Here is a 14,010-nt window from a genome sequence, read left to right as displayed (position 1 = left end):
CTTGTAGCACAACATGTATTAATACTCATTCATGTTCAACCATTGAATATAGTCACTTTCGAATTCAGGACAATACACTTCTGTCACAACAATGTGTACTATGTGTCTCAACCTTGTCCTCAGAGCTTGCAGATCTCGCATAGCTGTTACGAAATTACCAGTAGCCATGGCCCGTTATTTTACTGCAGCCAGATCAGTACAAGCAGTACTTCATTAATTCAGCACCAAGTCTAGCACTTCATTCCTTCGACACTCTACTTCCATCATTGCTTCTGTGCTCTAATGATAGTCTCCACGACTCTTCTCATCAACACTGCTGGTGGTAGCAGGAGCCCGAGATCCATTAATATTTTATTCAACATCTAGCTACACTGCCAGTGCCATGTAACAGTAACAGTATACAAGTCTGGAGATCATTTCAACTCCATGGCAATGAAGGTGAGTAGTACTGCTACTACTACTACTAGTAGTTTTGTCGCTGACTCGGACTTTATAGTAGGTTTGAATTTTGAATGTGCAACAGTACTATCTCCACTCCATGCCTAATATCAACCACAGCTCCTCTTACTAGTACTAGTACTACTAGGTAGGTCTCTCAGGTTTTTTTCTGCAGTACTACTGACTTAGTAACTTGAACAGTGGTGATCATCGTTTCATGTGCTAGTACGTGGTCATTGCAACTATATGGTATTTCCGAAATGCTGTGTGTCTTTTTTTGATGTCATTTCTGGGGCTCTCTGAGTCTAACTAGTATGCACTGACAGGCCTTCTCTAGCACTCTTTCCCAATGACTAGGTTTTTCTTCGCCCTACTACTATGGTACCCCTAGCCACGGTCCCGGCGGCAAACACCGGCTTGGATACTCCAGTTTCAAGCTAAGAACCCAGTTGACACCGCCGCTTTTGCTTATAAGGTGAGAATGTCACAACAAGCATGCAAAGCTATGCCCTCTGAATCTCTTACTCTGTTACAGCAAGGCCCAATAAATGGGCAAGGCTTTTTCTGTGAGCATAGTCCTGCATGGCATTCCCAGCCGAATATTAGCATGCTCCCTGGACAACTCAAACATGCCGGTGGCAAAGGGCCCTCCCAAAATACTAGAAGATTCAAGCGACACTCCACATCCTCAGCAAGTTTGCTGATAAGTAGCCAATCTGGGACTTCAGTGGAATCAGTTTCAAGTCTGGAGCAGGAACCTTGCCTCCTGTTGAAGCCAAAGATGTTGAAGCCACCAGTTTTTGAGTCAAAGGATGGTGAGTCATATCTGATTGAAATACCATGGGAGTTCTTTGCTAAGCTCTACAGATCTTTGTCAGCGTATTATTGCCGCCATTCAGAAGGGTGGCGAGGGACCCAAACACGAGGTATGAGAAGCCATCACAATTCTTATCTTTCTCTGGCTGATTGCCGTACCAGGTATTTTTCAATGTTTCAGAGCAAGATTATCATTATATCCTGAATGCAATTGAATCCGACAATAATCTCATTCGCAAGTAAGCCTTCTCTCCACCTGCCATGTCTAAGCTGATCCAGCACTTTCTCCAGACCATCATACATCCCATGTCTCAAAAAACTCTCTGTCAACCTGCCAACTCCAGTCCACAAATCCATTCTAGCGCCTCTGCGCACTACAATGGGAAACATCATATCATCTTTGCCACTTCCACCAGCACTCCATACTGCCCTCCGCATGCACATGAACACAATGGTCAAAAAGGGGGAAGATAACGAGGACGATGAAGACAAGCGTAATCTCGGCATCCCCGATATGCTAATTCAACGCGAGATGAGAGATGCGGAGTTCCATCCCCTATGGCCTTTTGAAGTATTGTTCTCCCAATCTTCAGAGTTGGCAGAATCGAAGATACAACTTTTTGCAGACAAAAACCCCCACGTCGAGGGGGCCACCCATTTCCACATCGCCGAGGCAGAAAAACACGCTTTGCCAAGTGATGAATGGGCAATCGAGCAGGAGTTGGACAAGAAGAAGGTTGGGCACATCAAAGAGGTCAGTGAAAGTGTAAGTGGTAATTGTTACAGGGATCTGTAACACCTACTAGAGCCCCAGCTCTCCCTACGCCTGCCCCCGCTCTGCTAGACTCCCCGCGCGGCGGTGCGCCGCCTGCGCCTAGAACAACAGCGGTCTGGACCGCTATGACTCCGCTTCATGGCGCTATGACCCCGCCTGATGCTATGACCCCGCCCCTGGCCTAGACGGCCCTGTACCTGGTCCATGGAGGCTGTACGCCTCATGGTAACCCTAGATCAGCGCATGTATACAGCATGTCGCTTCATGAAGATCCGGAGCGCCCTTGGCGCCTCATGTATGAAGACCCGGAGCGCTTGGCGCTTCCTGTACCTATGCGCAGCTGCCCTTGGCGCAGCATGCTTGATCAGAGGTTAAGCCTCATGTATCTTATCTGAACCTCATGTCTGGCTATCATAGATTTACGATATACTATTGATTACAGACTGAGCCTGAACACCTACATACCTTATGTATAAGTAGGCACATTGTTGTAGATTGAACTTCACTTTAATCTACTAGGTTCTACCAAGAACTTGCTCATCTTAGCTTAACTGCTTCCTTGTGTGAGACCGCACTTCAGAGTCGCTCCCATACGACTTAGCACGTATCCGCTAGCCCTGCATCTCGACGAGCGCCGTCTTACCGAGATCGCCGGAGGAATCCTTGACGTTCCGTCAAGGCCAGACCACGCTCAGCTTCAGTAGACTCACTCGAGTCGTCGCTGAGAAGACCTATCCTAGTTCGCACACGCCGACCTACAGTCGACGTAACAGTAATGGGATCTCGTTTTGCTCGCACACTTGGCTGCAACCCCTCACGATAACTGTTACGACTTGGCTCCACCCCCCTAATGGACGGTTGAAGACAACCAACCATCGTTCGCAATGTTATGCCACCGCGGTACGTAGTATATGTTTTTGATACTAGCAACTAGTTCTAACTAATTTAATGCAATGCTAATAGGCACTCTTCCTGCAGCAAGACAATGCTGGACTTCAACATGTCCAGCATCTATTCAAGTGTACCCTGGAAAGAGTTCGCGACTCAACAGTCCAGCATCTGGAGGGTGAACATCCTCCAAGTAGTGGCGACCCTCTCAAGTAAGTACCATCAATCTGTCAATGACTTTAGAAATTCACACAGTTTTTTTCAGCGCCTTAATCCAAAACCTCAGAGGATACACTCTTCTGGGCACAGTGATTGCTTGGGGCGCTTGCGTTGACGGCTTGGAGACAGCCGCCAAGCAAACGGGATTCAGGAGATATCGCAAGTGGCACGGGAACTTCCTGAAGTGCACCATCAACGAGGTCGATGATGCCAAGTACGTCCCATCTGGAAGCTCCAACAAGCGAGGGAGACACCATTAATACTAGTTACATCATGTTTGATCATGATTCGTTCAAGTTTCAGTGATAATGTTTGTTTTCATCATGATATGTACTAGTACCATTACGTGTTTTCATACTGTACACATTTTTTTCCATTGTCCAACAGTGTACTGCTTCAGTCTGTCAGGCTTACTACTAGTAGTACTATGTGGTACGAATTGTCCAACTCCAAATTGTGTGACTTTGGTTGAATGGTTGATCCATCATTGAAGGTGTTACTGGTACTGTCACCAAGTTCAACTCCCAACAGCTGTGTTTTTTTTACAGTGTGAATTGCCAATATGAACTTTCACTCAGATTGTCTACTATTCTCTTTGCCAATATGAGAACCTGATGTTGCTTACTGCTGTTTTGTCTAGTATTCCTGAAACTAATAGTAGTCTGGGGGGGCATATGGTCTGTGCTACTGAGGACAGGGAAACATGACCTTATGTAGATCTAATCCCTCTGATTGAGCTGCAATCAGGACTGTCTGAGGAACAGATATATTGTACTGTCTGCAATAATGTGTTTTAGCCTCAATGGCAATATGATCAGTCTGCAGGTACTGATATTCTGCCAGGTATAGTGTCTGTCTTGCCTATGCCATCTGATGTATCTACTATTACTGCTGGTTGGGTGGACAAATGACACTGCTCTGCCTGTCCATCTAGGAATTTTACTGTATTGGCACCTGATTGCACTGATTAGGCTGTTAGTATTGACATTCTAATGAACAGATAGCCTGTATTATCTGATGGTATAGAGTCAGGACTCAATGATTATATGATAGGTCTGTTGGTATTGGTGTTCTGATGGAATATATGTGTGTTTTTCCTGAATGATCTGCCTGGTCTGATGTCAGACATATGATATGTCATACTCTGAGGTAGGCAGCTTATTATGGCTGTCAGACCATGCAGGTCAATCAGGGAAAATGCAGGTTTCCTGATGTCATTGACAGACATTTTGGCTCGATCAGGAGTGACGGTAATGTGGAATGCAGTCGTCGCAGTGGAAGACAGTATACCCTTCAGAAAATGGTTTCGAACCGGATGAGGTCCAACAAAACACCACTGATTTGGATCACCAGGTGTGATGCGGGCAATCCATGCAAGAGCAGGGTCGGTTTCAGTAATTTCTTGCTCTTCTGTGACTATGGCATTGGTGAGGGGGGTGTCGTGCATCCGCAGGAAGAGGTACAACTTAAATCGCTGCATTGATTCCTCGCAGTTGAGAATATCAACAATCTGCTCTGTAAAGGTGCATGACTGGCGAGATGTCCTGTCAAAAGGAAGCTTGCAATGAGTGATGAGAAGGCGCTTGGTGACATCTGCAGTCCATTGGATGAGGGTGCCTATATCCTTGGTGAATGCAGCAAAACTCTGCAAAAGCTCGAGTTTTGGGATAAGGAAGTTGTCGATCATTCCTTTGGTGCCTTGTCTAGCTCCTGCATCTAAGACTGCTTGCTTATGATCATGGAACTCTCTGAGAGACGCAACCATGGAATCAATGGAGCTATCAGTGTAAACAGGGCTTTGGGCCTTATAAATAAAGTCGATCAAAGCGTGAATTGCGTGAATGAACGGGGGAGGCACGACCCCGGCAATGGAAGGTACCAAGGTGCATTGCAAGTCCCGGTGTTCCCAGCCAGTCATTTGTTTCATCTGACATACTCCAGATGAAAAATGGCGCGTTCCTACTCGCTTATGGTGGCTTTGGAATTGGGCATCGAGCTCGTCCTTACCCACCAGTTCTTTCGACCACTTGAATGGGTGATCGAAGAAGAATTTATGGCAGGTATGGAGAATTTCCCCTGCTAAGAAGCAAGCAGGATCTGTGAACCGCCAATTCCGCCAAAATGGTTGGTGAACACCACTTAGCAAGTGAGCCTTGGCTTCCTCCTGAAACTCTCGCAACCTCCATGGATCAATGCATTGACAGATGTCATATATCACTGAAAGGGTGTGTTCTTTCGTGCATGGCATGTGGCGATGACTGTCGCCAAAGGATTGAGATGTGGCCAACGTGACAGGAGAGGCGACCTTTGAGACACATGCTATAGCTTGTTGTTTTGGTAAATCTGCGGTGTAAGCAGCCAAAGGTGTGAAGCAGTGTCGTACATGGCCAGATGGATCGGGCATAAACTTGCCTGCCATAGCTGCGACCTTAGCATCTGCGAAGATGATATCCATGCACTTGTGGAATAACCGTTGACTCAGAATAGTTTGGTAGTCAGTATGGACGTCAGAAAATTTTGGAATCAGCATGAAGCCAACACATCGCCAAGTGTGGCTTGTTGCTCTCATCTGCACGTCAGACTGGATGTTAGCGAGCGAGACAAAGATAGGGTGCATTTCGAGCCCTCCAGTGTGCCACGTCATGGGCATTTTGTCAGATGCAACGATTATTGGAACTATGGTAGCACCTATGGGAAGCTGGTCCTGTACGAAAGCATCGATCAATGACTACAAATAAGTGCATAGAAATTTACCTGAATCTCGAATGCTTGTTTCGCTGTAAAATATTCACTATACTCGCACTCACCTCCATCAACCACAATGTGTGGGTCATATGTCATGTGGTTTGCGAAGATTGGGTTAGCAAAGAGATCTTCTACCACATCTAGGCCATTGCGCCAGATGAGCTGTATCGGTTGAACGGTTGGGTATCCTGTTATTTCGAGCGTCGTTGAATGCCATTTTGGTCCAGTGGGAAGAGAGGCCATCCATGCAAGTAGCTTGTCTTTGGAACCGAACAATGGTTTAGCTTGGTGTACCTGTGTTCTGGAAGTTAGTTCTATGTGCGCATAGAGGAACTTCACACCACACAAACCCATTCAAGCTTGAGAAACCAGTCAATATCACTTTGTGTGAAGCGTTCACAGAGGAATTTTCCCAGTTCAAATTCTGCTTGGTCTTGAAAGGGGTAAAATGGAGTGTGATGTCACCGGTAAGCAAACTGGTCACTTTCCATGGCCTCGAGGATATTTGGCGCCTTTCCGAATATATAACCAGATGATGGGTGGTACTGTCCCAAGATTTGGTCTTTGCCTGCTTCCTTGGTAGATTGAAGGAATGCGGGTGGGACAGGAATATGACAATCTTGTGCTTCAGGCCAGCAACCATTTTCTTGCTGCAAGTGTTCTAATACTGCCTCGTTGGAAGGTAGATCGATTGAACACTGGGGGCATTTCACAGACGATGACCTGCCAGTTGATTCAAGCACCACTAAAGTGAGTACTTCAACCTGAAGAAATAAACCTTATAAATTGGTATCAAGAACAAATTGCCCAGATTGTCCTCGCTGAGGATTGGACGATACAGTGGGATGATTGGCTTGCATGTCAGCGCTATACTTGCACGGCACTGACAGTATTGACACAGATTGACTGCACAGAAAGACACCTGCAAGTCCTTCAAACTCTGCTGTTGGCACTCACTCCCGGATCACATTGTAACCCCCCCCCCCTCCGCAGATTAGCTAGAAAACAAGGTATGTATTGCCTATCTATATTAGCCAGGTTATTGACATTACCAGCATCAATATGGACGCTCGTACTGAGCATTCCACACCTCCTCTGTCCGATTGTGAGACTACAGGCTCAACTCGGATCAACCTCTCCTCACCTCCTTTCGCTCAGACTGGTTCCAAGTTGCCGCCCCATCACAAATCATTCACCTCATCCAGTGTCATCTCTACCTTGGGCTCTGAACATTCGATACTGTTCCAATGTCAAGGAGAAACTAGCTCAACGTAGCCACAACCGCAGCAGCAGCAGTGGCAGCAGCAACAACTTCCCCTTAGTAGGCCCTCTTACCAAGCGAGACCGTATGTCTTGCTTCCGCGAACAATTGTGTGCCAAGTATAGGCCACGCATTGTTCATCAGGCCCCCCCCCCTATGAGGTCCAGTTTGCAAAGAAGCAAATTCTCAATGGCTCGTATGGACCTTTCAACCTCCAAGACTTGCGCAAGGTAGGGATATTTTACTTCTAATTTAATAAATATTTATTGATAAGATATGTAGGGTAGGGAACTTCTCCAGAGAGGTTTATCTCTCATGTCCAATGATTCCTTCTGCAAGGCTGTTCGACTTAAACAGGCCACTAAGGAAGACCTACGACACCAGCTCATGCATACTACCTGGCGGCTCGAACGTAACAGGAGAGAAAAGTCTTTCCTGAAATCTCTCAAGCGAGAGCAAGAAGGTGAATTCAAGATGGCGGAGACAGAAATGGAGATATTCAGGGGCTTCATCACCACCCGGGGGCTCCCGGCATTGGAAGATGATAAAGACTACCTTGAGGCAGTCTTTTTGGAAGACCTGGACCAATATGACATTGCCAGCGAGCAGTATGACCAATTCTTGACTCATGCAGAGAAGCGTGCCGCCCCTTTTCCAAACAGCAGCGATACAGAGCCATCGGACTCCCACAGTGATGCGGGGTCTGATGATAGCCTCGTCTACCAGCCGGATGAATGAGGAACACCTTATCGACGAATCGGAAGTGTGCGAGACCCTATTTCCATTTACCTTGTTTATCAATTTATTGATGACACATGTGCAGTACTGCTGTCTTGTTACATCTTTCAATTGAATTCCCAGATCAAATGACCAACCCTATGACCTGTTGTTGCTTTCTTTTGTATGTTTTGTGTACATCATTTCCGATCTATATACTTGTTTGAGCACCCTTTGTTTACGCGTGATTTCAATCTGGTTAGTCAATTTATTATGCATACAGATGCCAGGATGGCCATTCTCAATCCATGCCCCCATGAAAGCTGACCCAACAAGCACGACGCACATCTAACAAGAAAAAGTAAGTGTTTATATTCTATTTAATAAAGACGCTAACACGATTGCTTAGGAACCACCACGACCCAAGAAAAACTCCAATGTCAATGCATCTGGTCACGATATTGCGACTCAACTTGGTCTCCCTGAAGATCGGCCAGAAACCCCTGAACATCTCCACCACACATCTTCTACATTGATGGCTGCACACGCAGGCCACAGTCACTTCCAATCCCCTCACTACCCTCAGCCTCACAACCATAACCCCCCGCAGCCTCACAATTACCCCTAACAGCCTCACAATTACCCCCCACAGCATCACTCCCCGCCTCACAATTACCCCCCACCTCACAATTACCCCCCGCAGCATCACTCCCCGCCTCACGATTACCCCCTGCAGCATCACGATTACCCCCAGCAGCATCATGATTATCCCCCACAGCCTCAGGATTATCCCCCACAGCCTCAGGATTACCCCCTGCAGCCCGACCTTTACGCGCCCCAACACGACTATGACCCTCCGGAACCCAACAATTACCCCCCGCAGCCTCAACAGCATCAGCAACACGACTTCTACCCACAGCAGCCTCAACCTGATGTCTTCCCTGATGAGCAGCAGGACCCCAATGATTTCTCCAACTTCTTTCACGAGCCTCAATACGACGAATTTTTTCCATTCAGAGGCTCTGGCGTGCCACGCTATATGAGGTGGGATCTCAGAAGTGCCGCAGCACCAGCACCAGCACCAGGCAGGCCAGGGCCAGGGCCAGTGCCAGGGCCAGTGCCAGGGCCAGTGCCAGGGCCAGGGCCAGGGCCAGTGCCAGTGCCAGTGCCAGCACCAGCAGTGGTGAGTGTGATGTTGCCCCGTGAGCGAGAGGTAGAGTGGGGGGAATTCACCCATGGGGTGATACATGTACATTTTCTCTTTTGTTTTAGTGCTAATACTGACTACTTTACTAGGAGTTGCAGACGGCACATTTGGTTGGTCGATCATGGGCTATTGAGCGCCACCTCCCTCCCACACCAGCACCCGAGCCAGCACCACCAGCTATCCCATCTTCCATGGCTGCTCCTGCCCCAGCCACTCCAGCCCCAATCCTGACACCCACCCCGGTCAAGCTAAAAAAGGTGGAGATAAAGGCAATCAAGGCTGAAGCAAAAACACTTCTCCATCGCAAAATGCTGCGAACAGAGGGCGTTTCGTCAACACGCAAGCAACGGGATAAGCACATCGAGAGTGCCTTGCGCGACGCAAGAATCAGCATTGTCGGAGATGGTGAGTCATAATTGTATCAAGGACATCATTGACATCTTTCCGTAGTTCCATACGAGACATTCAAGACACCAAAGGTACAGGAAGAAATGGTGATGTCAATGTCATGCACACGAAGGCTTTTCAAATCGTACGCCACGCATAACATTCAAAACGCGCTCCATCTGCGCCTCTCGCCCATGGAGAGGGCCATCGCAGTCAAGGCTCACCTTTCCTGGGCTCAAATTCCTTCATAAAGTCGAAATCGTGAGCATCTCATCATGTAGACCATTTGAACACTCATCATTGTACTGACAGGTTGACGGAGTCGAGGTCATGCATTTTTTCGAGGCCGAGTATCTCATTGATATGATCGTAGATGTGATATGGCAAGAAGGCCTATATCACGACATCGATCTAGAAAAACTTGACTGTGTATTTGGTCTCGCAGGGGCTGCAGTTCACAACACCCTCAAGGTGTTTCGTGAAGGCATGTATGAAAACATCGAAGCATCCGCTGATCAGTTTTATGATACCTACAACTTGATCATGATGCTGATCGATGAGATATGACTTGATGATGCATTGAGGGAACAGTATGAGTCTTTGTGCAATCGTATCATCACTTGTGGACAGGCAGACTTGGGAATGTAGATTACATGCGCATCTGTTTCTATTGCTAGCAGATTATCATATCTGCAATGAGATTATCTACATCTGTCTCTAAGTAGTTTTACAATATAATATTCACTGTTTCTCGCACATTTTTTGTGGTCACAAAATGTGATTGCAAGGAGCCGAGTCAACTTAACTGCAATAACGACTGAAAAGGCGCATGAGCCGACGCTAGCTATATTTGGCTCCCAGAAGGCGCCTCAAAGGGTTGTTTCTGGATTTTGGGTTTTCAGATGTTCTTTGTGCATCTAATGGCTGACAACTATATATCAGTTGCAACTGCATCATGAGAAGTTAGACTGTAACTCGGACACTGTATCGTTGCAGCGACACACCTCTCCCTCTAACTCAGTGCTCAGGGCTCATGCATCACCTCGGTGCCCGTCTTACCATTCGACATCCCCCATATATTATTGGTTCATGCATCCAGGCAAAGTCATGGCTGCGCACGGACGTTGTATCATTGCAGTGATGCACCTCTCCCTCTAACTCGGTACCGAGGGTTCATGCATCATCTCGGTGCCCGCCTTGTGATCCGATGTCCCTCATATCTACTGGGTCAAGCATCCAGTCAAAGTCGTGGCTGCGCGCGGACGTCGTATCATTGCAGCGACGCACCTCTCCCTCTAACTCGGTACCGAGGGTTCATGCATCATCTCGGTGCCCGCCTTGTGATCCGATGTCCCTCATATCTACTGGGTCAAGCATCCAGTCAAAGTCGTGGCTGCGCGCGGACGTCGTATCATTGCAGCGACGCACCTCTCCCTTGAACTCGGTGCTGGGGGCTCATGCACAACTCCGGTACTCACCTTAACGTTCAATACAGAAGGAATTATGGGCGGCTCACAAGCAATTGAAATCAAACCTACTATCTCAAGTATCCTCGGCGTGACTTTGAATTTGACATGTCTCTCAATCACTTTCATTTTGCAAGTTCATGAGTTGTGTACAGTGGTGGGCAGCACGGCCAAAAAATCTAGAGATTACAGTGATCGCCTAGCTTTCCTAGATTCAACATGATACACACAAACCCACGAATCCTGGGACTGGAGCTCAAATCATTCTTTGGAGATCATTCTCAATAATTACAGACGTCCGTCGGTATTGCAGTATAGCCAGCACATTACATTTCGCACTAGACAGGTATAACCAATTCATGGCATTAATAGTAAACTATCACAATCAGAAAGCTAGGTGTCACTGAAAACATTATATCATAATAATAGATCATTAATTCGAATCAAAGGTAGCATTGTCAATTTGTGCCCTTTGCCTTGCGAGAGCATTCACAGACATCCTGGCCTTCACCACATTGGTAAGGTCTTCACGGCGACTTCTTCCAAAAACCTTCCTGAACAACATGAGATCAGTCGAGGTTTGTTCAGGGTATATTAGATGTCACACCTGGTCCACCATTCGAGAAGTTTGTCGACCCTATGCTGCGCTTCTCGACCAGGGGATCTCTCGAAGGAATCTATGATAGTCTGCCAGAACTGTATATAATCGAAGTCACCATCGACAGACCACCATGATGTGACAGAAGAAAGGGAAAATCGCACCTGCCAGGGTATAAATCATTTATTATTAATCAGAATATATATTGTCGTGATAACTTACTTGACAAGCGATGTATGCTATCGAGCGAGGTGTGACTTTCTCCATCTTCATAATCTGGGCCACATGTTTCTTGACTTTGATTCCAGCAAGCACTGCCTTGTTAGCGCGCCTGTTATTCTGAATGACATCAGCACCGTCACCATCACCCTCCATGTCCTTCGCTGAAGAGGGTGACGTGAACACGGCTTTATAGCCCTATGAATGATAGTGAGTTCATTGTTGAGTGACTCCGAGTCAGGTGTGACAAACCTGCAGCAGGATTTTCCCCTTGAAAAAGCCTTCCTCCGGATTTTCCGGATCAGCAACGTACTTGTCATAAAGAAACACCAGGAAAGAGAGATCCGTCACAATGTGACCATCAGAGTGGTCTCGAATCCCTGCCCTAACACTGAGAAACAGTCAGCGTTGCTCAGGATGCTGAGTGCCCTACACTTAGTACACAGGATCATTCCAATCAAGTTCAGCCGGACAAAGTAACTTTCCACATGCATCACTGGTAAATCCATGGGAATGTTTATCGTCGACGTCGATCAGAGGGTTGGGCCTAAATTCACAATTGACCCAATCCAAAACAAGAGTCTTGAGTTTTGAGGTATCGTCCCCTCAAGCACCATCTGCCCCCTGCCTCAGCTAACAAAAATTCAACATGATAAAGCCAATCATTGACAGCAGCAAAACCCACCAGTTTTAACATGTGCATGTGATTGTCGTGCTCCATATCTGAGGTTTTCTTGAGAAACCATGGCAAGGTCCTCATTAGAATACTGTACCCTGACTCTAATCAATCTTGACTACATAAATAAATAACCCATGAGTACGCTCACCGTGACAATCAATGGCGAGAAAACTTACTCAAAAGTGGCATCCTCGTCATTATCATCGTATCTTCTGTCGTTTTCAGCGACAAGATCTTCAACGGTATCAAACAAAACAACGACACATTTAAGGCCTCTGCCTTGAGCCAGGAAGTAATTTGTTTGCCTGAAAAATAGTGAGCAAGATCTGCCCAACGCACGAAATGATGGGCATGCCTTTCTTTCACTGCCTGCCCAGATTTGAGAACCTCTATCTTCCCCTCCAATTCGGCAATTTTCCGTCTTTGGCGAGCCTGCAGAAACGTTGACTGCGGCAAGGTTTGTAATGATTCTGGACCCTGCTGACTTGGAAGGCCGTCGTCGTCCTCTCGGTCCTCAACAGGTGGCGTTCTGGCATGCAGCATGCTGCCATCAGCTTGCAACATCGACTCGGAGAAAGAGAAGTAAGATAAAAATGGGTTTGAAATCGAAATTGAATGTAGCCGCCACACAGACAAGAAATGTGTGCAGTGGAAGGGGTGCCGCAAGACGAGGGAAAGGAACTTGACCATCATGCTCTTATATACTGGTTGGCTGCTGGCTGAGTGCTGGATGCTCGCTCCAACTAGACAGTTTAAGCGTAGTCGGCAATAACAGCAGACGTGGCAGCCGGACTCCTACAAAACTGCACAAAGTAGCTGTAAGTGGCGACACTTCTTTTGAAACTACTAAAAATAGACAGGGAAACAAAGATTGAAACCATTTAGGCCAAAGCTTTCTGTAAATACCTAATTCTCTCATAACGTTCCTGGAAAGTAAATGCGTACCAAAATATAACACTGGCAAGTAGCAGTGCGCAGCAATGTTATAGGGCCATTAAATCATGAGAAGTTCTAAGCGAAGATTAGCGAGGGTTCGGCATTTTGTGCTAGTGAAAGCTTACATGGGCTGAGTTTGATGTTGCGCGATGCTGCCGAGGCAAAGACTCAAGGGGAAACAGGTCCGTCACGGCAGTCAGATGCTATAGAAAATCCAATTGGATCGTGATTCGAAACGACGCATAAAGTGGCAATGGCAAGGTGGCTCGAATGGTGAGATAGGTTGACTAGCACTGGCACTACTGTACGTGCAGTACCAAATAATCGTCGTTTGCGGGAGCACCCGTTGCAATGTGAAGATGTGGAATGTATTTCAGAGTAGTTCATTCGATAACATCTGCACGTATACTGGTTGTACGAGATTGGCACTAGCAAGAGTCGGTCATGAGAGGTCGAGGTAATCATCGATGTCTCACACAGAGACCTTCGGCAGTAGCAGATGCACCTCACCCTTTGCTAACTGTTGACGCCTGCTTGGTTTTGTCTAGCAATGGACATTCAAGAACATGAAGTACTATCTGTGAGCTGGTGTGGGGGAGGCGAGTGCTGTTGAATGATAGGATGGACTGGTGCTACTTGGATTGAGATTCTTGGCCGAA

General features: G+C 46.9%; 4 protein-coding genes across 4 annotated transcripts; 2 read left to right on the top strand and 2 right to left on the bottom strand.

Annotated features, from left to right (window-relative positions):
* Positions 1-1,219: 1,219 nt before the first annotated feature.
* F5147DRAFT_774335 (uncharacterized protein) lies at positions 1,220-2,214 on the top strand (the record flags this gene model as incomplete). Its single annotated transcript, XM_041441596.1, has 5 exons — positions 1,220-1,253; positions 1,306-1,364; positions 1,417-1,493; positions 1,546-2,008; positions 2,041-2,214. The coding sequence occupies 5 exons, from the start codon at positions 1,220-1,222 to the stop codon at positions 2,212-2,214; spliced, it is 807 nt and encodes a 268-aa protein (XP_041292316.1).
* Positions 2,215-4,178: 1,964 nt separating this feature from the next.
* On the bottom strand, positions 4,179-6,524 carry F5147DRAFT_774333 (uncharacterized protein; the record flags this gene model as incomplete). Its single annotated transcript, XM_041441595.1, has 4 exons — positions 4,179-5,840; positions 5,891-5,913; positions 5,944-6,175; positions 6,228-6,524. 4 exons carry the CDS (start codon positions 6,522-6,524, stop codon positions 4,179-4,181), a joined length of 2,214 nt encoding a protein of 737 aa, XP_041292315.1.
* A 909-nt stretch (positions 6,525-7,433) lies between these two features.
* On the top strand, positions 7,434-7,688 carry F5147DRAFT_539552 (uncharacterized protein; the record flags this gene model as incomplete). Its single annotated transcript, XM_041430211.1, has 1 exon — positions 7,434-7,688. A coding segment is annotated over one exon (255 nt), but the record flags the coding sequence as incomplete, so codon positions are not given.
* A 3,762-nt stretch (positions 7,689-11,450) lies between these two features.
* F5147DRAFT_802699 (uncharacterized protein) lies at positions 11,451-12,342 on the bottom strand (the record flags this gene model as incomplete). The annotated part of the gene is made up of 4 exons (XM_041443307.1): positions 11,451-11,681; positions 11,740-11,934; positions 11,989-12,127; positions 12,179-12,342. Coding segments are annotated over 4 exons (666 nt in total), but the record flags the coding sequence as incomplete, so codon positions are not given.
* Between the last annotated feature and the right edge of the window lie 1,668 nt (positions 12,343-14,010).

Source organism: Suillus discolor (genome assembly GCF_016758755.1).
Source record: "Suillus discolor strain FC423 chromosome Unknown F5147scaffold_31, whole genome shotgun sequence".
Lineage (NCBI taxonomy): Eukaryota > Fungi > Basidiomycota > Agaricomycetes > Boletales > Suillaceae > Suillus > Suillus discolor.
Note: the sequence above shows the minus strand (reverse complement) of the source record. Positions and strands in the feature narration are given on the sequence as shown.